Raw genomic sequence first — 25,990 nt, 5'->3', positions numbered from 1 at the left:
TAACATTTGAAATACTGCTCTCCCCTGCCTTCTTGTGCAGGGTAAAGCCACAGTCAGATCTTTACTTCATGCCACATTTGAGCAAGAGCATTGTTCAGCGTACCCACAAAGCAACAGCCAAAAATGTGCCGTAAGAGTTAACCAAGAGAAATCGACTTATAAACTGTCAAAATCAAGTGGCATTGTTGTTTTCAAATAGATGTGTACATCTTCTAGAGATATAACCTTTATAAGGAGTCTCATATATATTAAGTGGGATGGAGGACAGTAAGATCTGGGAAGAGAAGAAAAAACACAACGACCTTTAAGAGAATTATCCGCAGGAACAATTCTTCAGAAATCACAAAAATGTATTCTCAATGCAAAAAAAAGTTCAATTGAAAATGAGTTTTTGATAATAAAGAAAAAAAGGGGAAAGGGCATGGTCTTTTCACATAGCGCCCGCCCACAGCCTAAATCCACTGAGATAGCTGACAGTTCTCAAACATATACCATGCAACATTTAGTGACAATTATTGGCCTTAATGGTTATCTGACAGACTCTGCTGAAGCAAAACATAATTATTAAACAAGTTAAACAGCACCCACTCACAATGAAAGAATTGACAGAGCAATATCCTTGGCTCCACAACATCTTACATAAATCTTTCTTTATTGCTTGGTATACATTATGCTTCACATATGAAATATAAAATGTAAGTTTCTCAAGAACAGGGGGGCACATCTTATATTTAATAGACACTGAATAAAGTATCTACCTGAAAAAATTATTTTAATGATACTAGATTTTTTTTCAAGGGAAAGAAGGCGAGGAGTAATAGTAACATCTTATGCTTAGTTCGTCTGATCCAGAAAACAAAACAAGACAAGAAACAAACAACTACAATAAAACTGTGTGACCTTGAACAAGTCACTTAACCTCTCTGGTCCTCAAGTTCCTCTTTTGTAAATAGATTCTTAGTAACCATCTCACTTTTTTAACAGGAGGATTAGATGAGATAATGCATATCAACAGGATGCCTGCACAAGTTATGACTCAATAAGCAGTAGCTTCTTAATTATTTTATTATATTAGTATTACAATGATGGTGAAAAAGTTGAGCACTGTACAAGGGGAGAAAGGGAAGGAAAAGCAGAAAAAGAAGGTGAGAACATAATGGCTTACTAATATTGGGTAGGAGGCTTCTAAGCATAATTTAGAGCCTTCCTGCGGTCAGTGAGTGTTCACATCCACCTTCAGCATGCTTCATGGTTCTCAGATAACCTTCTCCGTATGTCCTGAGTAACCTCACCCATCTCCATAGCAGCCCTCCTCTAACCTCAACAGAAAAGGTCTCCCATGTCACAGAGAATACAGAGTTCTTCAATCAAGCAATCCTTTCGATTGCTGGCTGTCACCCCACCCCACTTCCCACTTTGTATTTGCAATCTTTGTCCTACAGTGGTTCTCAACCTCTGGCCCTTTAAATGCAGTTCCTCATGTTGTGATCCAACCATGAAATTATTTTCGTTGCTACTTCATAACTGTAATGGTGCTACTGTTATTAATCATAATGTAAATATCTGATATGCAGGGATGGTCTTAGGCGACCCCTGTGAAAGGGTTGTTCGACCCCCAAAGGGGTCGCGACCCACAGGTTGAGAACCGCTGATCTAAAGGCTGCTCCTCCGACAAATTATATGAGTCCTTTTCGCAAGTGCCCTCTCCCTACTTCAATTGAGACCCAAACTTTTCAGAAGTGTAGTTTCAACCACTAAAGCTCCACTCCCTACACTTACCAATGAGCTCCTGCTACCATTTCTGAGAGACAAGTCTCAGAACTTACTTCATTTTATCACTGTGGCATCTGACTGACAAGAAAAACAAGTCTGAGTTCTAAATTAAATTACAGTGGGACAGAACAGTTAGACCGCTAAAAGCCGGGGGCCAGCTGACAAGCTTGCCCCTGTTCCTGAATGGATGCTGGATCAATGAGTCAACATTCAACTGGCCACAAGCCAACCACAAACAGGACCACAGTATCTGCATGGGCATGAACTTTCAGTCCTGTTGCCTGTGAGCAATCGAAAGTAGAAAATATTTCTTCCTTATGGACTACGCTCCTGTCGTAAAACTACCCAGGCTTCACCTTTCCCCACCCCCCTACACCTTACTTGTGTAAATTCTTTCAAAACAAATTTCTTCTCCAAAACACAAAGCATGAAAAGCGCTCCTCAACTCCAGGACAGCGGACACGTCGCCTTTCGCACTTAACGCTGTTGCTGCCGGTTTAGACTTCACGTCCCAGGCCCTGCTCCTTTTTGGCCTAATGTAAAAGGGCTTTCAGCTGTGGAATTTGTGTTTCTTTTGTGTGTTTGCTCAATAAGACACTGCTGGCCGTTTCTTCCTTTTGTGAACGCTCCTGTGCCTCAGCTTTGAAGACATCATCTGCAGGTTCTCCTACTAACTCTCTGACTGCTGCTCAGCTGCTTAGTCATCGCCATAGGAGGCTACTTCTCAGGTTCCACCACGTGAGTTACAGTGCTCACCAGAACTCCATTTTCAACTGTCTCTCACTTTCCCTTTTTAATTGTATCCGTTCACACAGCTATTACTAGTGCCACTTACAAGCTGACATGTCCAAGTTCATCTCTCTAGTCATGGCTCCTTACTTAGCTCTAGACCTATATTTTCCAATCACCTACTGGCTATCTCTACTCAGAGATTCCACATGTGTAGAAAAGCCAACATTTCCCAGATTGCCCACCCCTACCTTCTCAATTTGGTTGCTCTTCCTGTTCTATGTGTCAATAAATGACACCATAAGAAATCTGGGATTCACCAAGTCCTGTTACTTCTACCTTGTAAATGCCATGATTTTATATCTCCTTTGCACCCCTGTGTTAATTCATCAATCCTTCCTGGATTTTTGCATTGGGTTTCCATCTCATCTCCCAACCTTAGGCCTTGTTCCACTTCAATTCACCCTGAAGTGTGAATCTGTTCCTGTGATTCTCCTATGGACACCCTTTCCTGGGTCCCTACAGACTTGGGAATAAAAATTAAACTCCTCAGCAAGCCACAAAAATGGTATTCTGAATCTGATCACCACCTCCGATTTCAATACCAACATTACCACCTCCTCACAGCTACTCCCAACTCCAGCCATTTTGTTACATGAAAATCTGTATTTTCCTGTGTCTTATTCTCCTCTATGCCACCTTTATGCATGGAACATATATCCAGAGACCTGTAACTCCTGTCTTCACCTACCTAATTTCTGTGTAATACCTCAGTACTCCATATTCTCAATATTCCATCTTTCAAAGCACTGATGATCCTACATTGTGATTCTTTCAACACTTGTTAATTTAAACAGCAAAATGCCTTGACATTTAGAACTATGATTCTATGTTTGGTTATCTCCACACATATGGTCTAATATCTAGTGAATAATAACAAATCACTGCCTTAAAAACAAATACTTCACCCAATATTTGTGGCATTCACCAGGAGTCAAACATCCAACCAACCATTATATAGTCAAAACCACAGGGAGAGACAGAATAACCTTGTCTTTGTGTATTTTATAAATATAAATTAGGGTAGAATAAATATGTAAATATAAAGCAACTTGAACCATCAGATAACAAATGAATGATGTAGGAGTCAACAAGTCACAAAGAAACCCATGGGAGACACAGACCATGAGGTACTCACTGGATGCTCAGAGAAAGTTCTAGGGAGAAGATAAGACTTACAGTGAGTATAAGTACTGTAGAAGCCTGCAGGATTATCAATAGTGAACACCTCTATATTAAGTTTCATGAGGGGAGGGGACAAGTTGGCCTTGTTCACTGCTCTGCTCCTAAGCCAAACACATGGCAGGATCAGAGTAGCCACTAAATAAGTATTTGTGCTGAAGTGAATTTTAAACTTTGCAGCTGGAAAAGAAAACATCTGGGTTTTTTGTTTTGTTGTGTCTGTAAGGCAGTGCTTTTCTCCACTTGCCATCCCATAAGAAGGTAATTTGTGTTTGTGTTTACTAGAACTCTTTCCTCAAAAGTGAAATATTGCTTCCCTCTCTGGATGGCAAATGTGTTGTTTCAAGACGGGGAAGGATCTGCTTTAAATGAAGAGAAAGCTATTTCAGTCCCTAATCCCCAGAGCCAATTTTGGATCTTAAAATGCACTTTTCATCAAGAATCTTAACAAAAAGATTCTTGCCAGTTTAACCAAGACATCTAAAAATATGTCACTCGAAAGCCAAGCGCTCTGCTCAGGAACATTCTAATTGATGCCACGTTCCTCCAAAGATGTTCCATTGAGCCAACCTGAGTCACATGGCCACGTAAGATGCCATCATCACCCTCCTGAGCAAGGACTCGGGACTGCATGTCATTTAGGTTTTCTGCATTTTCCTTCGTCTGTGCTGATTTTCCTAGAACTTCTTCGTACCCAACAGAGCTATATTAATAAACCAGACCAGAGTCACGTGTTACCTTGAGTTGTAAATCAAGTTCATATGTCCTCTGTCATTTCAAACATGAGGAAACTGAGACACGGTGATGTACATGCCTGACCCAACCTCACTTAGGGTAGCAGCTAAGTGGACACTGGGTCTCTTGAGTGATAGCCGGGCGTTAAGTCTTCTATATAGGCTCCCCTCACAGAACACCAATACCTTCCACCTACATCCTTTCATTAATTCTGGTGGTCACCCGAGATAGGTAAAACAGGACTACTAGTCCCCTTTACCAGGTGAGTCACTCTCTCAGGGTGACGGAACCGCAGAAGCAGAGCTAGCAGCCAAGACTCCTGGCTCAGGTCAAAGTGTTTCTAGCATTGTCATCTGCCAGGATCACCACAAGGACACGGACCTTTTCCTTTTGGTACAAATGAGTCAATAGCAATGTGAATGGACTCTAGTGCCCACCATTCTTCAAAGGGAGATTTGCTAAAATAAAAGCAAGTTACAATCACCAGAGGTTGCAGGCCACAAAGGATGATAAGGCAGAAACATGGGTGTTAATCAATTTTGAGGTTTCTCTTAATCAATCAACCGTTCTTCCAGAACTGAATCTAATAAAAAGAAAATCCTAATCCTTATAGACCTGTACACAGGAGGCAGAATGCCACACACATGTTATTTTATTGAGACACTAGCTATGGACTTTTCCATCTGCTGCTTTGAATCAAATAACCATGTTTACATAAACTAGCATACATCACAAAATGTTTCTTTGGAGGAGTAATGCAAGGTCACTACGATTGCTAGCTGAAATAAGTTGATTTTACAAGTCAGAATGTGTCTGGACAAGTCCACGTGTAAGCACCGGGCTAAGAATGGGTCTGGCAGGGGTTTTAACACTGGGTTCTAGTCATTAATGCTGCACCACTGTCCTATTTACAACCTGACATTTGTCTTTACACTTTCAGCATCCCATGATTTTTCAGCAACAGTAAATAACTTTCAAAGATGACACCTCGCCTTAGCTGGGTCTATATTTTGACTAGCAGGTCTTGGCATTGTGTCCAATTCAGATACCTCCCCAAAATGCTGCATACAGGTAAAATAAATGAACAAAGCTTAACAAGAAAAAAAAGAAAAGAAAAATCCTGTACCAAACTATTTGGGATATAATACATCTAAGTTCTTAATCTATTGTAGCAACTTCTAGTTATGCCACCACTGTCTCTGGATTTTAAATATTTCTTATTTTTTTCCATAAATTCCTGTGCTTGTGACCCTATAAAGGGGAAGGTGGTAAAATAAATTTGGGAGGAGAAAAGAGCATAAATAAATCAAAATGCAAAAGAGAGGACTCTAATTCAGTCACAATGAACCACACTTAATTTTTATATTACTTTGTTTTAGCAACACAATTTAGATTCAAGTACCTGGGATTAAGGAAGCACCCACATTAGGACATTTTTAATTTTTTATGGTAAAACTCAAAATATACACTGATGAAAGACCTCTAAAGTCCCACAAAAGTGGACATTTGTATATATGAAAAATTAGTTTCCTAAGAAACAAGCATTCTCTACCCACATGAGACTTACAAAATGTGTGGGAAATCTGAGTTTCTGAATCATTCAAGATTGCCTTAAGTCTGTGTTTATGTCCTATAGGGTCAAATCTTGCCAAATAATTAGAAAATAAGAAGATGCATGTCCTTAATGGAGGGTGTCAGTTTTGAAAATGAAATGTATTTTAATAAACACTGCCTTTATAATTATTCAGTGTGTGTATACATTTTTGGGGACACACTGGAGTTGAATATTCCCTCCAGCAGTCATAAGCTATTTCAGAATCTTTTAATACCGCAGGGTTATCACCTATCTTTGGACAGTGTACAGGGGAACGAGGATGGCTACTTGAGCTTCCTCTTTATTTGAATTCTGGGACTATGAAAATTAGTGTAATGTGGAAAGCATGTCCACTACAGAGTACTTTGGATCTAGTTCAGTGGTTCTCAACCTTCCTAATGCCACGACCCTTTAATACAGTTCCTCATGTTGTGGTGACCCCCAACCATGAAATTATTTTTGTTGCTACTTCATAACTGTAATTTTGCTACTGTTATGAATCGTAACGTAAATATCTGATATGCAGGATGTATTTTCATTGTTCGCGACCCACAGGTTGAGAACCGCTGATTAGTTGATATGTGTTCTAAATTTCAAATCCTGCTGGCTGGCTTAGAAGTGTTTGCATTAAACCTCAGGTGCAACATTCTCTTCAACAGTGCATTCCATTTCTAGGCAGAACCATGCCACCACACAATCTTCTGAGAAATGTGCTTTGTGCTATCAGAATTGAAAGTAAGACTGCAATCACATGTGCCCTTCTTGGAGAAACTTTTGAAGGGGAAAACTTCAAAACACGGAGTAGAAAACTCCAAAGTAAGTGGGGGTATCTGGGACACTTGTCTGTCTTGTGTATCTGCAGTGCCCCCACATGGGCAGCAGGGGGCGGAGCTGCATGAGGCTAACCCCCCCACAAGTGTTTCCTAGTCTGGAACACCCAGCCTTCTTCTGTTAACACTTGCCCCAAGTCCAAGGAGGCAGCCACGAAAGAGTGCCGCTATCAGTAACTTGTACAAGCTGAGGACATCAGGTGAATAACATTGCAGAAATGACTGCAAATGACACATGGGTCACAAGGGTGACCGATTTTATTTTATTTATTTTGGTGATCAGGAGGCTTAAAGGAGCTGGAGGGGGGCTTGCCCTTAGTAAAGAGGGCATCGCTGAAAGCAACAAGTGGATGTGAATATTGCCTGGGGAATTTATTCAGCCTCTTTGCAACAGTTTAATTTGTAGGTAATATTCTCTTTTACATGTTAAATCAAAACCTTCCCCTCTTCCGCTAACCCCACCCCAAACCCAGAAATTTATTTGATGAACCTGGTTTCTAATAGGACCTTAGGAAATGTGGCTTCTGCAGGGGTCTCCTGCATGTGAACGTGTGCTGCATTTTACTTGCTTTATGCCAAGTCCCAAGTAGTTGAATCAAGTTGGAAAAATCTGGAGGGACTAGAAAGAGCTGGCTCTGAAACTACAAACACACGGGGTTGCAAAGCAAAAATCCCGTCCTTGCCCCCGCTTCACACACATAGCCACACACACCCTGGCTCCTTTCTCCTCCCTGTCCCCAATGAATGTCTGAGGAGACACGGTCATAAACCTCAGTACTCACCATATTGACTTCAGAAACCATATCGATGCTGGCAATGTCAATATTCATTCCCACGGCCACGGGGGGACCTGCAAACCAAGAGGGCCAGCCACGTGATTTCTCAGAACTTCATTCATTCTTAGCAAGAGTTGTCCCCGGGCATGGGACACTCTGCCCCAAGTCCCTCCCCATGGCTCACCCTCAAACCCTTCAAGTCCTGCTTTTCTAAAAGGGTGACAGGAGCTCCTCTAGGAAATACTGTATTGAACAGGCACACACGTGTCCTGAGGGATGAGGGATTCCAGCTCTGTCTACACATGTAGATGCCTCAGCAGGAGCATACACACAACTCACAGAAGCACAGGAACATTCCAGCCCAAGGGAATTTTATATATTGCCTTGAAACCCTCCTCCTCATTCACCCCCACAGCTTTTGTGTGCAGGTTTTAACTCTCCGAGCTTCATAAGACTCTGAAGCAAAATTAAATGGGCATATCAAGGTTTCTCAGGCTGCAGCGAAAGAGGTCTCTGACCCTTCTCCCTGCTTCCCCTCCAAGCTCCTCAAGTCCTCTCCCCACCCTCCAATCCCCCCCCTCCCCATTCCACTGTCCCTGCAGTGAGGCTCCCAGGACTGGATAATATCCAGACACCAGGCACTTTAAACGGTGGTCAGAACTCTTCCAAAGTAGGCGGGCACAGGGGGTTAATGCCACTTCTCAACCAATTGTCTGCACTTCTTGTCCTCCAAAATGTTCACCGCAGCCTTCACTAAGCCAGGTTCTCTGGGCACACCATTAACTAAACTTGAGATTTGTAACTGAATGAGGCAATGGCAGTGAAGCAAAGGATTTATAACTGTGAAGCCGAAGGACAGCAAGCAGCAGTACATGCTAGGAGGGTCTCTCTCACTGAGAGACCATCTAGTAACCAGCCGGTTTAAGTTTGGGTCAGTGTCTCAATATGGTAACACTGAGACACATGCCATTCACCAGGATGAGGGAGAGGGAAGAGACAGCCAGCACAACGCTCAAATGACAGCTTAGGAGGCTATCGCTGGGTTGTTTCTTATTTCCACGGCAACCCCTTTACCTCCAAAATCTGGTCTCAGACGAATGTCATAGCCTTTCAGGAGTCTATCCACCGTCTCTTTAACCAGTGACATGTTACTAGGATCATTGACACTAAAGGAAGAAAAGACAATAAGTAGGCATCAGTCAGGCAGCAGGCACGGCGTCCTCAGCGTCTATCTGATCCTCCCCACCGATCCCGGTTCACCGAGGTATGCAGAGCCCTTCAAAGTGTAAAAGGAAAAAACGGAAGCCTTAGGCACACTTACCTCTGCGCACAGACAGCGGCGATTAGCAAGGGGAATGGCCAGATCCCAAAGCAGCCTTTTTTCCGAACTCTCCACATCCCTTTAGTTTTTGATGGGATTGAGGGCTTCACTGAAGAGAGGAGATCCAACTTAGTCTGCCCAGTGCAGTAATTCTAATGTGAGGCGCATGCGCACGGCGTACCAAAACATCAAAGGGGCAGCGGCGGCTGCCTTGGACCTAGCAGATTTTCTTGCTAAGAAAAATAAATAAAAATAAATTAAAGGGGAAAAAGGAAAAACATACATATGCATACTATATACATACTTGAATACTATAAAAAAAATCACCCCGCAAGAGGACCCGGAGTAAAAAATCTTTGTTGTCCTCCCGTTAAGACAAAAACAACTAGAGCAGCTGGTAAGTTTCGGTAGTTGCAGGAGGCAGTTTTGCACCTCGCGGGTTGTAGGTTGCCTGTGTGTGTGTGTGTGTGTGTGTGTGTGTGTCCTCTTAAATATGCAAAACCAGATTAGAAATTTAGGGGAGAGCAGGTGTGGAGTGCGAGCGGAAAACGGGTTCCTGGGAGACCACTTCTGGTCTCAGCAAACAGATGGGGAGAGGAGTTTGAACTTTATTTCCATGGCGAATAGCATCCCCTGCCTGGGGCCAGAGGATAGTGGAGGTGGGGGTTGTGCGGTGGGGGGAGGGGAGGGTGGTGGGAGCAGGAGTGGAAGGGGGAGGGAGAAAATAAACCAATGGGAGGAGTGTTGAGCAATCCTTTGGATTTAGGGCGGGGTGGGGGGGGGAGGAGTAGAGAATAAAAAAGACACGGAACAATAAAAAAGGAAGCCAGAGAAAGAGAAGAATAAAATATAAAATGCTGCCTATTTTCCCCTAGGAGTCAAGGAGCAAGCTTTTCTTTACTACTCACGAACGATGTCTTTATCCTGCTCCTCACCCTTTGCCCCCTATTCCCTGAGAAGAAACCCTCGGGGTCCCGGTTCCTCCCGGTGTGACGTGGCTGACCCGCTAGTCGGGATTATTTATAGCAGAAGGGCGAGGGGGGGCGAGGGGAGAGAAGGCAGCGCTGCCTCTCCAGGTTTCAGTCTGACTGCAGTGGGGGACTATTAGCAGGGAGAGTGGGGTTTGAAGGGGGGCGGGTAGGACATGGAAAGAGGCAGCACCCTAAGGAGGGTGCGAGAGGGCTCGGGCGGTACCGGGAGGGCAGGTGGCGGAGCTGGATGCGCCCCGCGGGCCCCACGCCCCCTCGGGGTTCGCGCACACGCGCGCACGTGCAGGCTCAGTCCCCGGGCGCGCCCGCCCCTCCTTACCTCGCGGGGCTGCGCTGCCGCCCACTGCCGCCGCGTGCGCCCCCAGCCGGGAGGGCAGGGGAAGGGAGGGGGCGGGCGGGGACACCGGCTGTTCCGGGGCTGTGCCCAAAGCCAGAGTGGTCCCTAGAAGGCAGGCACAATGGGGAGGGGCTCTGGGGCCGCCCGGGGCACCGCGATCTCCAGGTGCTCTGCACCACAACTCGCCTTCTCTCCCTTTCCAGGGGCTCGGAGGGACTGGCACACCCCGAAGCTGCCTCTTCGTTTCCGCCTGAGACCGGATCGGGCAAGCCTCGGCCGCCGAGACCCCGAGGAGACGGGGAGCGCGCTCGGGGGCTGGAGCGGGAGGGAGACACTCAATTCGTGGAAGGAGTCTTTCCGCAGCCCCAGGTGGAGAGACGTGCCACTGACACCCCGCCCCGAGGTGCCCCCAGGCTCGGGGCATCCTGACCTTCTGGAGGAGCCTGGAGGAATGGCCCTCTGGGATTATCCTGGAAGCAGGGTGGAGGGCAGCTGCTCCCGCTACCCCTCCCCCTCCCCTGGGTGAATACCTTTAGGAGTCTTAGGTCTAACCTACTTGCTGGACACCAAAGCTTAACTTCGAACTCCTCTCCTACCAACCATCTTTACCATTAGCTGAGCGCCTACTATGTGCCAGGAGTGCTTCATTAATTAATGTCTACAATTATCCTAGATTAGCTATCACCTTAGTTTCCCCATGTTATGGATTTAGAAAGTGGCCCATGGAAGCTAAGTAACTTGCCCAAGATCACCCGGTGGCTAGAAGTGGAACCAGGATTGGACTCCAAAACCTGCTTCCCTAACCAGACAGCTTTGACTCCCAGGTCCCCCACCTTGCCCACTGCTGGCTGGTCCCTGCGGGGGAACTCCCTAGGCTCGGGAGCCCTTGGTAGCCGCAGGGGGGGAGGGGGGAGAGGGGCCAGGCGCTCCCTGCACCAGGCTGGCCCGCTGGTGTCTGGGGTGAGAAGGGGACGCCCACCACTGGAATAGGCGGTAGTGAGCCCGGGTTGCTCGGCTGGCTCGCAGTCTCCACAGCACCGAGGACCCCTCCGGGTCCTGGTCTGAGCTGCACTTGACCCATTTACTTCTTGACGTCCTTATTGTTGCCTGGATCAGAGGCTCACTCTGGGCAGCTTAGGGGATGACTCAGAGGGAAGTGTGAAGAGCTGGGAGGCAGGAAGCCTACAGCTCCCCAGGGCTGGAAGGCCAGCAGGAAGGGAGAGCCCTGTGCCTTCACAGATTAAGGGAGTTTCTGCCTTAGAGGCAGGTAAGACAGCACCACGAACAGTGCAGATCTCCAGCCCGGGTTCTTACAGGGCTGTCAGGCTCATAGTAGTCCATCCAAAGATACACACACGCCACCACCATCCCACCCCCCACCCTCCACTCCCCAGGCCCAGGGAAGAGAATTGAAATCTGTAGCTCTCCTATCTGTAATTCTGTAATTACTTGGGTTGAGATTTACAGAAATCAAAATGTATACCAATGGCGGAGAAAAATGACCAATTTTCCACTTTCCCTCTCTCATACACAATGGGAATCTTTTACACAAACTGCTATATAGGAGGGAAAACAAAGTTCAGATTGTTGACATTATACCCAGAGGGTTCCTGAACCCCAGGCAAACCAAGGTGAAGCCCTAAAAATCTCTTCCTCTAGACAACACCTCAAAAAGGGTTTTCCTTCTGACCCCTGGTTATCCACAGGGCACCTTCCACACTGCCTGCCCCTCCTACTTAGGCTCACTTCAGTTTAGGCTAAAGACTAAAACTCATTAAACAGAACAAAACCACAAATACCATCATCCACTGAAAATGATGATGGCCCGGGAACTAGAGGCCTACTTTGGGTTCAAATTTCAGCTCAAATACTTAGTAACCTTCGTGACTTGGGCAGGTCACTTTCCGTCTCCAAACCTTAGTTCCCTCTTCTATGAAAATGAAAATAATAATACTACCTTCTTCATTTGATTGTTGTAGAATTACAAATACATACGTAGCATTTGGCATGTGATTAATAAGATTGGCAAATTTTAATGAATGAGGTGTAATGAATGGACAGGAAAGCAAACAAAGCTTAGTAGCATTAATCTATAAAGACTGAGTGGACATAAATTTGGTACATTTATCATAGATTAAGCCTGAGAAGAGAGGAGCATATATTTCAAGGGAATTAATGGAAGGTTAAGAAGAAAATATAGTCAAGATCCAGCAGTAATCAAAAGGAAAAAAGATAAAAGGTTATTTATGTTCTTGGTGTGGTAACATCTCTGGGATATCTCTTACCGGTAGTTGTAACTAATGTAGTTAAAGAGATAACCCTACTAGTTATGAAACCTGATTTCAACGTATACCTCAAGTGAATCCTTATTGAAAAGCTGAATCAACACTAAGACTAAGACATCTCTCTGGAAGACTTTGCTGACAACACTGCATAGGGATGTGAACATTGGAACAGTGATGTGCAAAGGGAGGGTCCATTGTTAGAGAACATCCTCCATGATCCCAGAAATACAATGAGAAGGCAAAAGGTAAGCACCCTTAAGAGATCATCATTCAAAGTCATCTCTGAATATGAAGTATATAAATGCTGACTAAAAGCCATCACTAGCCACGTGCTATTAACCTTCACTATAATAGTCATTCATCTATTTAGTAAATATATGGTGAGCACCTACTCTACGTCAAACATTTTCTATAAGCACGCGGGTGTTGTGTTGAAAAGACAGATGTGGTCCTTATCTACTTGGAGCTTACACTCCAGAGTGGGAAGGAACCATTGTAGACGTAATAAAGATGGAGCGTGTACTGTGAAGTGGGAAAAATAGGATAGTAGGAATCCATAATTGGTGCAAATAACTCAGTTTGAGGATTTGGATGAAGCGTGCCTCATGAAGAGATTCTTCAATTCAGATTTGAAAGATGGGTAAGCCTGATGAAGAGTTGAGGGAAGAGTATTCCAGGAAGAAGAAATGCAGTAAGTATGTACAAATATCCTGGGCCAAGAGAGGAGAGCATGATGAAGAATGAAGGGAGAGCAGTAAGACTAGGGGACAAGGGTCAGTGAGCTCTAAGGGTGACGTGGTTAGAAAGCTGAGCAGAAGTAATTTGGGACCATTGATCTATTGTAGAGGAGTGGCAAGATGAGTGTGAATCACCCTGGAGGAAGACAGTAATGGCTGTAGGGGATCTGTTATTGCAGGAGTCCAGGTGAGAGGTGATTTTGGTCTGAATTAGGATAGTGACTGAAGATGGAGAGAAGTGGCTGGAGTTATGTGGGATAACTGGCTAACCTTTGTGACAGATGGGATGGGGGACTGAGAGGGAAGAATTCAAGGATGGCTCATGCATTTCTGGTTTGCACAGCCCAGTGTTGGTGGTGGAATAAAGTTGATGGGGATGATACAATAGCACAAACTTACCAATTACTAGTAAAGTATTATCAAGTATATGGCTTCCTGGATGCACTGTAATATACAAATAAGAACCATTTAAAATAAAATTTATATATGAATGCGCCTTTATTTTTATGTGCTAATGAATATTCCTAGAGCAATTTAATTTTATCAAATATTTTTCCCTTATGCTGTTCAAAAATACCTTTTATGTATTTGCCTGAAATCATTGCCTTCACAAACACTGGAAAATAAAATTGCTCCTAAATGACCATAAATTCCAAAATAGGGGCTTATTGCTCAATGAAGTTTTACTCTGCAGAATTAAAATGCCCACCAACTCCTGGATGTTTCTCCTTCAGCAAGTAGCACTAACATCAAAACTTGCATAAAATGCTTGACCACAATATCTGATGACATATAAATCAATTTTGATCTTTAACTAAAAATGTAACATGTAATAGTAAAATACCATCAATATGTCAGATGCTGTTGCAAATTCTTTTTATACAGTAAATGTACTTATTTAATCCTCACTATATGCCTGTAAAATGTTAACTACTATTACCCCCATTTTATCTATGAGGACACAGAAGCAGGGGTTAAGTTGCCATAAAATTACAGTTTATAAGAAAATATTAAAGGACTCAGGCCCTTCCTGATAACTGTGTGGCTTTATAAATAATACTCTTCTAATTTTATCTCCTCTACTATTCTCAACTTATCTCAGCCTGAGTCAACATAACAGAAATAAACTCTTAGGCCAGACAAAGGATCTCTGAACCTAACAGAGATTGGATTTAACAATCACATGACCAACCCGAAATGTTGAGAGCTGGAGTTACAGAACACTTTTTGAAGGAGTATACCTTTTAGCACTACCTCAAAGTAATGAATCTTCAAGAGTCCAGAAAAGTGTGCCTCAAATATAGAATAAAATCACAGAAAGGAGGCATGAACATACAATGGAGTCAAGACAGTCTCTTCAATAAATGGTATTGGGAAAATTGGACAGATACATGCAAAAAAATGAAACTGGACCACCAACTTACACCATACACAAAAATAAACTCAAAATGGATAAAGGACTTAAACATAAGATGGGAAACTATAAAAATACTAGAGGAATCCACAGGCAGCAAAATCTCAGACATATGCTAAAGCAATTTCTTCACTGATACTGCTCCTAGGGCAATGGAAACTAAAGAGAAAATAAACAAATGGGACTATATCAAAATAAAAAGCTTCTGCACAGCAAAAGAAACCATCAACAAAACAACAAGAAAGCCCACTGAATGGGAGAACATATTTGCCAATGCTATCTCAGATAAGGGTTTAATCTCCATCATTTACAGGGAACTCATACAACTTAACAAAAGGAAGATAAACAACCCACTCAAAAAGTGGGCAACGGACCTAAATAGATACTTTTCAAAAGAAGACATAAGGAAAGCCAAGAGACATATGAAAACATGCTCAAAGTCACTAATCATCCAAGAGATGCAAATCAAAACAACAGTGTGGTACCATCGCACACTTGTCAGAATGGCTATCATCAACAAATCAACAAATGACAAGTGCTGGCAAGGATGCAGAGAAAAAGGAACCCTCTTGCATTGCTGGTGGGACTGCAGACTGGTACAGCCACTGTGGAGAACAGTATGGCGTTTCCTCAAATAACTAAAAATGGAACTCCCATTTGACCCAGTGATCCCACTTCTAGGAATATATCCCAAGAAATTAGAAACACCAATCAGAAAGGATATATGCACCCCTATATTTATAGCAGCACAGTTTACCATAGCTAAGATTTGCAAACAGCCTAAGTGCCCATCAGTAGATGAGTAGATTAAAAAACTGTGGTACATCTACACAATGGAATACTACGCTGCAGTAAAAAAGGAGGAATTCTTACCATTTGCAACAGCATGGATGGAACTGGAGAGCATTATGCTAAGTGAAATAAGCCAGTCATAGAAAGATACATATCACATGATCTCACTCATTTATGGAATATAATGAACTACATAAAGTGATGAACAAAAGCAGAACCAGAGTCAGAGAAGCATCTATCAGACCGTCAAACCTCAGAGGGAAGGCAGGGGAGGGTGGGGGTAAGGGGGAGAGATCAACCAAAGGATTTGTATGCATGCATATAAGCCTAACCAATGGACACAGAAACGAGGGAGGTGAGGGCATGAGTGGGGGTGGGGAGGGGTGGGGAGGGAAAGGGGGCATAAGGACACATATTTAATACCTTAATCAATAAAGAAAAAATTATATTAAAAATCACGGATGCTCTAAATCTAGGTAAAATTGTTAGGTGAGGACATTACCTAAGCACCAACACCCTGGGGATGCTAACCCTATTCACGTGCAGTCTGAGCAGTAATGAAACAGCACATCCTTTATGCTATGAAAGGATACAATGGGAGAAAAGTCCCTTTTAACCAACTGCTTCTCAAAATCTAAAGGGAAGGTGTGCCTTATCAATATAAGTAATGGAACAAAACTGATGTATAAGCAGTGACACGGAAGGTCCTAAGGAATATATTTTTAAAATCTCTTGCCAGTTGGTTTCTTAGGGATGGCCATTGAGAGATGCCCATAGATAGGTGAGCCAATGTGTAAAAAGGAGTTTTCTAAATGTGTGTCACACCACTGAGTCCATTCCTGATACCCCTGTGTCAGGGCTCTTTCCCACTAGATGAGTTAGAGAGTCCAGGGTCTATAACCATTTTGAGAACCTATAAAAATGTTGAAATTTTCAAATATGTCCATATTGGCTCCATATTTAAAAAGCAAACTGCAATGTTGAAATTAGTTAATGTTTAATAAAATGTCTATAAAATGTAATACCATGTCTATAATTGCACACATTTAAATTTTACACGGGGAAGTTACATTTTAATCTGCTTTATATTGTGTCAAGGGGTCTCCAAAAGTTAGAGAGAGGACTTGGGCTTATGAAGGTATTAAAAAGCACCATCTGTCTCCATCCTCAGTCAGGGTCAGTCTCTTCCCACTTCTATGCATCTAAAACCAGTTTTAGCATCTTCCTTTTTTGTTTTTGATTTTGTTAAAACCCTCTTTGCAAACATCTCCATTTGCTAATTCTACAAGGGACTTTCATTCTTATTTTTATTACTCTACAGGCTCAGTGCATTTACCTAACATGTTTGAGGTACTCTAACTGATAAATTATAATTATTATTGATAGCTAATATTTCTTGAGTGCTTGCTTACTAGCTTGCTCACTCTATGATAAACATCAACAATTACACATTTAATTATTTGAAGTGTATTACTCAGTAGTGTATTATTCAGTGCTCTTGGGTTGCAAGTGACGGAAACCAAACTCAAATTAGCAAAAGTGAATATTAGGTCATGTAACTAAAAAAGTCCAGGGTGTTCAGCTCTGAGTATCGGTGGATTTAGAGGCTTAACCTATTTCATTCACAATTTGATTTTATGAAAGTTGACTTCATTCTCAGACAGGCTCTTTTCCAAAGATGACCATCAGCTACTATCTCCTATGATTTCAATTACCAACCCTGAGAAGATGAGCATTTTAGTAACTCCACCAAAACTACAAGATAGGCCAGTCTATGGGGCCTTGGATCATAGTTCCATCGTCAACCAGCATTTGTTCTTCTTGGTGAGCTGGCTCTCACCCCTGGTCCTGAAGTTGGGGTAAACCATATCCAAACCATTGGACTAGGAATGGTTGAGGAATGATTATCCAAAGGAAGATGTTAATGTGCTATTACAAGAAAGAGAAGTAATGGAGGTTGTACAGATAAAAACCACATATTCCTACCATAGGTAGAAGAGGTATTATTACTAACCATAAATTTTTGATAAAGATTTTGTGACATGGGGACTTGGGTATGACTAGAAAAGGTTCCAGAACATTCACTTAAAGCAGTGTCCTTGCAAGTAGCCAATAAGAATGAATGAATGAACACATCAGTCTAGAATATGTGGTCTCTCAGATTTATGTCAAGGGTAGATGATTACTACTTAATATTTTAGCAACTCACATAGTCATGTGTGAAAAAGTCACCCTGAAAACTTTAAAAATAATCATGCTATAAATGAATAAACATGTAAATACATGCAAAGATCAATAGAAAAATTTAATAAAATTATGAACAAGAATGACTAGGTATAGAAGATCTTTAATACTTGAATATTTGGGTAACAGAGACCTATACTAGTAGTAAAAATATTATAATGTTTATATCAAATAATTTCATTAGTTCCACTTATACTTTGTTGAATAAATGAATTTCACAACAACCTTTTTGCTGTCTAAGCAATTAAATACATTATTTCCCATATTAATAATCAATTAGATGTTAACATATAATTTTTCTTAATAATAGAAATAGAGCTTTGTTTGGTATAGAACTATAAAATGTAAGTCATTGTCGATATTAAATGACCTTTCCTGACCTTATATTCTAACCTCTCTACTACACCTAATTAATTAGAACTTACTATGAGGTAAGTTCTAATATTATCCCCATTTCACAATTTTCTGAAAGTGTCAAAGGTTTTGTGATTAAGAAAAGCTTTTCTGCAGAAAAGGAGCAATGGAGAACCAGGCAAAGTCTGTTAGAGTGAATATTTTCTCTAATTGGAAACCTAAAGAATAGGTGGTAATCAACACTCTTTCCTTCCGTTTGTTTTAACATATTCTCTCATCACAGAAATTGCATGAAGATCATTTAGGTCCAAGCTCCCAAGAAGATGAATTTGGTTTTAGGGTCAATGATTAAGGGCCATGAGTAGAAGTGTTCCTACAGAGGGCTGTCTCATGTGGTGCAGAGAGCACAGCCACAGCTCCTTAAGATAAAGTCAATCCTTTTCAGGCGAGAAAGCCCATCAACCAATGTCTACCAGGGTTTACTGTTTTAAATGTAACTTGTCTTTTTAATTTTTCCAGTTGTACTGAGCTATAATTGACATATAGCATTGTATATATGTTTCATTGTACAGCATAATGATTTGATTTACACATATTGTGAAATGGCTACCCCAATTAATTTAGCTAACATCCATTATCTCATATAGATACACCAAAAAAGGTTCTCTTTGTGATGAGAACTCAAAGAATTTACTCTCTTCACAGCTTTCAAAGATATCATGCAGCAGTGTTAACAATAGTCATCATGTTGTACATTACATCTCTAGTGCTTATGTATAACTGGAATGTGTAGCCTTGATCGTCTTTATCCAGCTTCCCCACATCTGCCCCTGGTAACTACAAATCTAATCTCCTCCTCTATGAGTTTGTTGTTGTTGTTTGGATCCCACATGTAAGTGAGCCCGTCATTTGTCTTTTTTTGTCATATATATCACAACTTCTTTATCCATTAATTTGTTGATGGACACTTAGGTTGTTTCCATGTCCTGGCTACTATAAATAATAGCGCTATGAACATGGTGGTACAGATGTCTATTGCATATATGTGTTTTGTTTCCCTAGAATACATTCCCCAGGAGTGGAATTGCTGGATCATATGGTAGTGCTATTGTTATTTTTTTGAGGAACCTCCATACTGTTTTCTAAAGTGGCTATATCACTTTACAATCCCACCAACAGTTCACAAGTGTTTCTTTTTCTCCATATCCTCTAGAGCATTTGTTATCTCTTGTCTTTTTGACAGTAGTCACTGTAACAGGGAATGAGCTGATATCTCGCTCAGGTTTTTGATACACTTTTCCCTAATGATTAGTGATGTTCAGCACTTTTTCACGTACCTGTTAGCCATTCATGTATCTTCTTTGGAGAAATGTCTATTCAGGGCCTTTTGCCCATTTGTAATTGGAATATTTGTGGGATTTTTGCTAAATATAATTTATCTTTTTGGAAATTAAGAATTAAGTGATATAGCTATTAGAGCCAATGATGCATCAACAAAAAGCAATGGGAACGTTGGGAATTTGGCATGCTCCAAACATGCACTTTATCCAGAAGTTGGCATGAAGACCCTTGATGGTTCAAAAGATGATTCTGGATATTACATGGACAGAGGTCTAAATAGGAATATCACCACGTGTCTCAACTCTCTTTCATCCTGAGTTAGTCACAAAGAAAGTCAGTTTATCAATATTCCTCTATGACTTACTTGTTCCTTGTCCATTTGAACTGAGGGATAAAAGTCTTCAGATGCAAATCATTGGTCTTTATCATTATGTATATACTCCATTTGTGGTCAATAATAGAGTTCCATGAAAGATAGTGATAGCATCTTTCATTTAAATAAATTTATTTCAGTTAAAACTATGTAAGTTTAAGAACATATTGATAAAAAAAAGCCACCCATCTGGTGTTGCTCAGTGGTTAACCATCAACCCATGAAACAGGAGGTCACTTTCGGTTCCATTCCCCAGTCAGGGCACATGCCCAGGTTGTGGGCTTGATCCCCATTGGGGGCGTGTAAGAGGCAGCTGATCAATGATTCTCTCTCATCATTGATGTTTCTATCTCTCCCTCTCCCTTCCTCTCTCTGAAATTAATAATTAAAAAAAGAAAATGTTTTTAAGGAAAAGCAGAGCAGGTGGTGCATAGATTTGAAAAAAAATGTAGGCGGTATGCAAACATTTGGGACTCTCACACTAAACAATTTGGGTAGGAACAACCTGCCAAAATTTTATAAGATATACTCTTATAGTTTAGATTGAAGTGAGGGCTTCCTAACTCTTAAGTATCTCTGATCATCAGAAGTCACTAGTGTGGGCCCTGTCAGAGTGGCTCAGTTGGTTGGAGTGTCATCCCATACACCAAAAGACTGCGGGTTCGATTCCAGGTCAGGCAGGGCACATACATACTTAGGCTGCTGGTTCCATCCCTGATCAAAGTGGTTCCATCCCTGATTGTTGTGCATAGGGAGGCAGCTGATCATTGTTTCTCTCTCATATAAATGTTTTCCCTCTCACATAGATGTTTCTCTCTCTCTCTCTCTCTCTCTCTCTCTCTCTCTCTCTCTCGCTCTCTCTCGCTCTCCCCCCCCCATGCCCCCTTCCCCTTCCTCTTTTTCAAAACAACCAATAAAAACATATCCTGGGGCGAGGATGTCAAAAGGGAAAAGATCACTAGTGTGAGTGATCAGCATTCAAATGTGACGTTAACCTGAACATCATTAGACGACAAGGTCACCTCTATGATACAGGCTGCCAAAATCAAATTCAGCAATTCAGTGAATATACTGCACATCTATGTACATAGAAATTCGCTTGGTTCTGCAGAGAACAAAAAGATAGATTAGATAAAGTTCCTTTCCTTAAGGAGCTAAATTGAAGATAGCAAAAAAAATGATTAAGTAATAGAATATTAATGTTATAAGAAAGGCATAAACTAAGAAGAGCATAATCCAAGGAGATTGCAAGAAAAAGAGGTCACAACTGGGAAAGCCTTTACTAAAAAAAAAAAAAATCCACTAGTGGGAAAACACAGTAAGATATTTACCGGAACAAAAAACAAAATACCTCTCATATCATGGAAAAGGCACTAGTGATTTGAGAGGGTCTTTTATGTCATCTTTATATTCAAAGGGACATGAGAATATTTGGAAGGAATGGCATAGCATTGTATTTCTTTTTAATCTTAGTGTGAAGTTGAACTGACTTGGGGAAGAAATCTTGTATTTCATCTTGTACACCAGATTCTTTTAAAATTAGACTGGAAAATCCCTTAAGAACTTACTATAAGAAACCTGAATAGTAAAATGGATGCTCATCTAACTGTGTATATGTGTGTGTGTGTGTTTTTTTCTTTTGGGAGCCTGAGTTCTTCTATACAGAGAGGGGAGTATTATCAGGACACGAGAAAAGAAAATCATTAAGATGTTATTTGACCCAAACTGAAGTGTTACTAGGAAAGAAAGTACAGAGGGAGAGTGGTGGTAGGAAAAAAAAATCTAAAATATAAAGATTAAAAAAATCATGTATCATCAGTTAAAACAACTTTTGAAGACAGCAAATAGATTTAGAAAGACCCTCAAGTAAGTAATCATTGCGATCTTAAAGTAAAACACAAAATTCATATGAATTATTATAGATAAAACAAGAAACCTGAAATAAGTATCTAGCTTCTCGCATGAACCTCTGGTCTATGCCTCCAAACAGGTTAATTACTGTGTTTGCCTTTGCTACTAAGGGCCTGAAGAAGACAACACCAGTGCCCCTCCCAAGTTCCCTCAGATCATTTCTGCATTACATACCTCCCCCCAATCACACACGCACATACACATTTTTTGGAGTGGTTTCTACATCCTGTATGCAACCTCTTCAGTATACCACCCTTGGGCCACCGGGGCAGCTTTGGGCCACTGAGAAAGACCTGGCGAGTTTGCAACCTCCCGGGGTGTCCATTAGGCAGTGATTACCTGGCGGGGAACAGGACAGCTCAGAAGCAGCCCGCACTCCAGGGATCCCCGTGCAGTCATGTTCCAATGTATCCTGAGAAGAGCTTTTGCTTGAAATATCATCCTTGCTTGGTTTACCCTCCCACTTCCTGTCTTATTTCCCCTACTTGCTTATCACTTGTCCAAGAATCCTTCTCTCTTGGTCTGCTTCTGGGGAATGAATCTAAGATAAGTGGAAAGTATGAGATGCATCCTAGGGAGAACTTTGTTTCTGAAAAATAAGACATCATTATTGGAACTCTACAGATGAAAACTATATCATGAGTTATGTAAGAAAAATAACTAGTTTTTCTGTAGCACTACTTGTGAGATGTTTTTTGGGGGGAGTGTTAGGGGAGAGGTGGTCAAGTTACAGCCTCTTCCTGTCTCTTAGTTGTCTCATATGTAAAATAGGTGATCCCTAAAGTTCCTCCCACATCTAAGATTACCTAAGTCAAGGGTTGGCAAACTGTATCTCTGGCCAAGTCCTGCCTGCCCCTGATTTATAAATAAAGTTTTATTGGGAACACAGCCATGCTCATTAGTTTACATACTGTCTATACCTGCTTTCATGCTCCAACTGCAAAACTGAGTAGCCCACGAGATATGTACTATTATCATCCTCAATCTTTTTAAGTCAGATGAGGAAACTGAGGCAAAGGAAGGTTAAGTAACTTGCCCAAGTTGCAGGGCCAGTAACGACAGAGCTGAGATTCACGTCCAGCCCACCCACCTGCAGAGCTGGCACTGTTTACCTGCCCTCATTTGCAAAGGCCATAATGAAAATGCATGTTAAACGCTTCTGACTCATAGTAACTACGTGTGTTTATTTTGTTTTTAGTAGGAGGGTTAACAGTAACAGGGACACATGTGGAAGCATGAATGGAGGAGAGAGAGGAAGTCTGCAGGTTCATCAAAGCTGTCAGGAAATAACACCACCAATAAATTATTTTCTCACCATCACACATAGTCCTAAAATGTGGTTTTATGTCCTCTTCATCTTTCCTTGTGGTGCAAATCACAGACACCTTCACAAACAAATTCACGACTAAGATGCTTGACTTGGTCCTCAGCCTGCCAGCACCCTGCGTCTGCGGAGCGGAACTAATCATTTTGTGTCACTTCTCACTTCAGATCCGCTCCCCACTTTCTGAGATTGCAGTTCTGTGTAGGCACCCTGATGCTGAGGGTCACGGGCAGCACAGCAGCACTGTCTGGTTTGTTGTTGTTGTTGTTTATTTTGTTTTGTTTTTTTATTTTTAGAGCCCATTGACATAAATTCCCTCAAAATATTTGTGTGCATCCTCTTCCACAGAGGTGAAGACTCACAGGGATGGAAACAGTTCACACTGATGTAAGCTGAGGAAGGAGGGAACATCCAAAGAGGGGAGGATGCAGGGGCATTTTTCAACAAATTTCCCTTGAGTGATAGGAGATCTAAAAAAATTTAGGTCATGGAGAAGCAGGGGCAGTCATCTAAATTCATGATTTTTTTTTTTATGGTAAATATTTTGTCACTCACAATGTTTTGACCATCACATTATGTGAACTTGACTCAGTCTGTTTTTGGATATTATAACTAAAACTTAACTCCTTTATTTATGGGTGATACATTCCTTATTAATGGGTGATACATTCCTTATTCTAAGTCAGAATTTCCTAACATTATCATTTTTAGCAGCATTTGAGTCTGCAAGAAGATTAAATAAAATTTCCTCTCTCTCTCTCTCTCTCTCTCTCTCTCTCTCTCTCTCTCTCTCTCTCTTTCTCCCACTCGCTGTGTGTGTCTTACATGGCCATCATTAACTGATTGCCTGAGTAGGTAATTATACTACCCACTGTGCTTAGTGTTTAATATGCTTTACTTCATTTAATCTTCACATTAATCTCTGAGGTTAGGTTTGTAGTCACAATTTTCAGATGAGGTACCTAAGATTGTAAAAAGTTAAGGGACTTGCCAAAAGTGACACAGCAGGCTAATAGCATACTCAAAATTCCAGCTCAGGTCTGTCTGACTCTAGGTAGTCACTAAAATGTTGTGCAAGAACCCAAACAGTTAAAGTAAAAAAAAATTCTCATATATTAATATGAATCAAAAAATACAGGGTGGGGCAAATGTAGGTTTATGGTTGTTTTTATGGAAAATAATTCAATATTTAATAAACACTAAAACAAGAGTAAACTTTGTTTCACATACTCACAATTGCAAACCTACTTTTGCCCCACCCTGTATATAGATTTCCAAGTGAGAACCAGACAATATTATTGAGTCTAGATCGGCAGTGGGAAGGTAAATAAACGTTATTACCAAGGTCAAGAACAGATTGGTGATGTCAGTCTCCAAATTAGTTTGGAGAAATAAACATTGATCCTAGTCAGAAGCTTGACAAAGATCAGGGCTTTGGGAAAGGTGTCTGATGTCCAAAAGGACACCTGGGCTAAGAAGCAGGGTATGAAAGAACCAATCAATGTGTCTCCTTCACATCAATGCTTCTCTCTCTCTCCCAGTCTCTCCCCCTCCCTTTCACTCTCTCTAAAATTCAGTGGAAAAATATCCTTGGGTGAGGACTGACAACAACAACAAAATACTTTGTACTCAATAGCCTTGGATCAGCATCAGGAAGAATGAATGAATTCACATATAATTCTCAGGATTTGTGATTTGGACCAAGAGTCAGACTCCAAGTCTTACTCCGCTGGGTTGAATCTCAGCTCAACTGCTTCCTGAGTGTAGGCAACTGCATTCTTTTCTTTGAGCCTCCATTTGCTGTTTCATAAAGGGGGGATTATGGTAAAAATCTTCCTTGACACACCATTATCTCTCTAGGGGACTCCTTAACAGATGATGCACGTGAAACACAGATCTCAGTGTTATGGACCTAATAAATGATAATCTTCTGGTTCACTCCAAACACTGAACCAGAAGAATACTTCCTCTCTTATTGTAATTCTCAGTTTGAGGGCATTTATGTGATTCTAGCCATACCTGGCTGATTATTAGCACTACTAGAAATAATCACTTGATTAGTCTGGGAATATGGCCGGGCAGATGGAGTGTTTCAAGCTCCCCAGGTGATTCTAATGTGCAGTGATGGCTGCAAATGACTAACCTGGAGGCTGTTTCAGGAGGATGAGGAGAGCTGGCTCCGCTCTGCATCTGACCTACCTCGGGTGAGGGTTCAAATAAGAATTCAAAGGGCAGATGAAAAGAGGTGCACACTTTAGTGTTAAAAACCTGAAAGATTCATATACAGTGTTCCTGGTGACCTGTTAGCCCTACATATTCTGTTTGTGACTGTGAACATTCATTCAATCTCTCTTATCCCTGAGATCGTAGCTCCCACTGCCTCTTTGCAGAACCCAGTGACCCTAAGAGCTAAAATTACTCTCACAAGTCATTAATCAGAACATCTTTACATCATAAAATGTCAGTAAATTAATGGCCTTCCAGCAGCCTGAAAAGCCTATGTATTTTGAAAGTGTCAGATGGACTTAAAGGCATATCCTACAGAGAATATTTAAGGCTACAGATTACCATACTCTTTCACAAATGGTGCAAAAATTTCCAACGATCTCCCCAATGAATACAGGGAAACTTCTAATTCCTTGAACATGTCTTTCAAGTCTCTTGAGCCATCATTTCTAGACACATCAAGCTTCTTCTCTTGCACAAACCCTGTGTTGTAACCAAATGATCTATATACTATGCTTTGGGCGAGCATACTTTGTGCTTTTTGCCCTCTATACAGTAGTTTTAGACCTTTAATATGCATACAAACCACCAGGGAATCTTGTGAGAGTACCATTCATTAGCATTTATTAGTGCTGATTCGTGGACTTGGGAGCACAATGAGTT

General features: G+C 41.6%; 1 protein-coding gene across 3 annotated transcripts in view; it reads right to left on the bottom strand.

Moving 5' to 3' along the window:
- The window catches only part of GABRB2 (gamma-aminobutyric acid type A receptor beta2 subunit), a 186,357-nt gene extending 177,129 nt beyond the window's left edge, over window positions 1-9,228 (bottom strand). For 2 of the 3 annotated variants that reach the window (XM_023762323.1, XM_023762321.1), the window contains exons 1-3: window positions 9,001-9,077; window positions 8,754-8,845; window positions 7,686-7,753 (exon numbers count right to left, since the gene is read on the bottom strand). In XM_023762323.1, coding sequence (XP_023618091.1) covers window positions 7,686-7,753; window positions 8,754-8,845; window positions 9,001-9,077 — 237 coding nt within the window. Of the gene's footprint in view, window positions 1-7,685; window positions 7,754-8,753; window positions 8,846-9,000 lie in introns of all 3 variants that reach the window. The other variant, XM_023762322.1, reaches the window with a different exon arrangement.
- Between the last annotated feature and the right edge of the window lie 16,762 nt (window positions 9,229-25,990).

Source organism: Myotis lucifugus, unplaced genomic scaffold (genome assembly GCF_000147115.1).
Source record: "Myotis lucifugus unplaced genomic scaffold, Myoluc2.0 scaffold_243, whole genome shotgun sequence".
Lineage (NCBI taxonomy): Eukaryota > Metazoa > Chordata > Mammalia > Chiroptera > Vespertilionidae > Myotis > Myotis lucifugus.
This window is presented reverse-complemented; position numbering and strand designations above follow the sequence as displayed.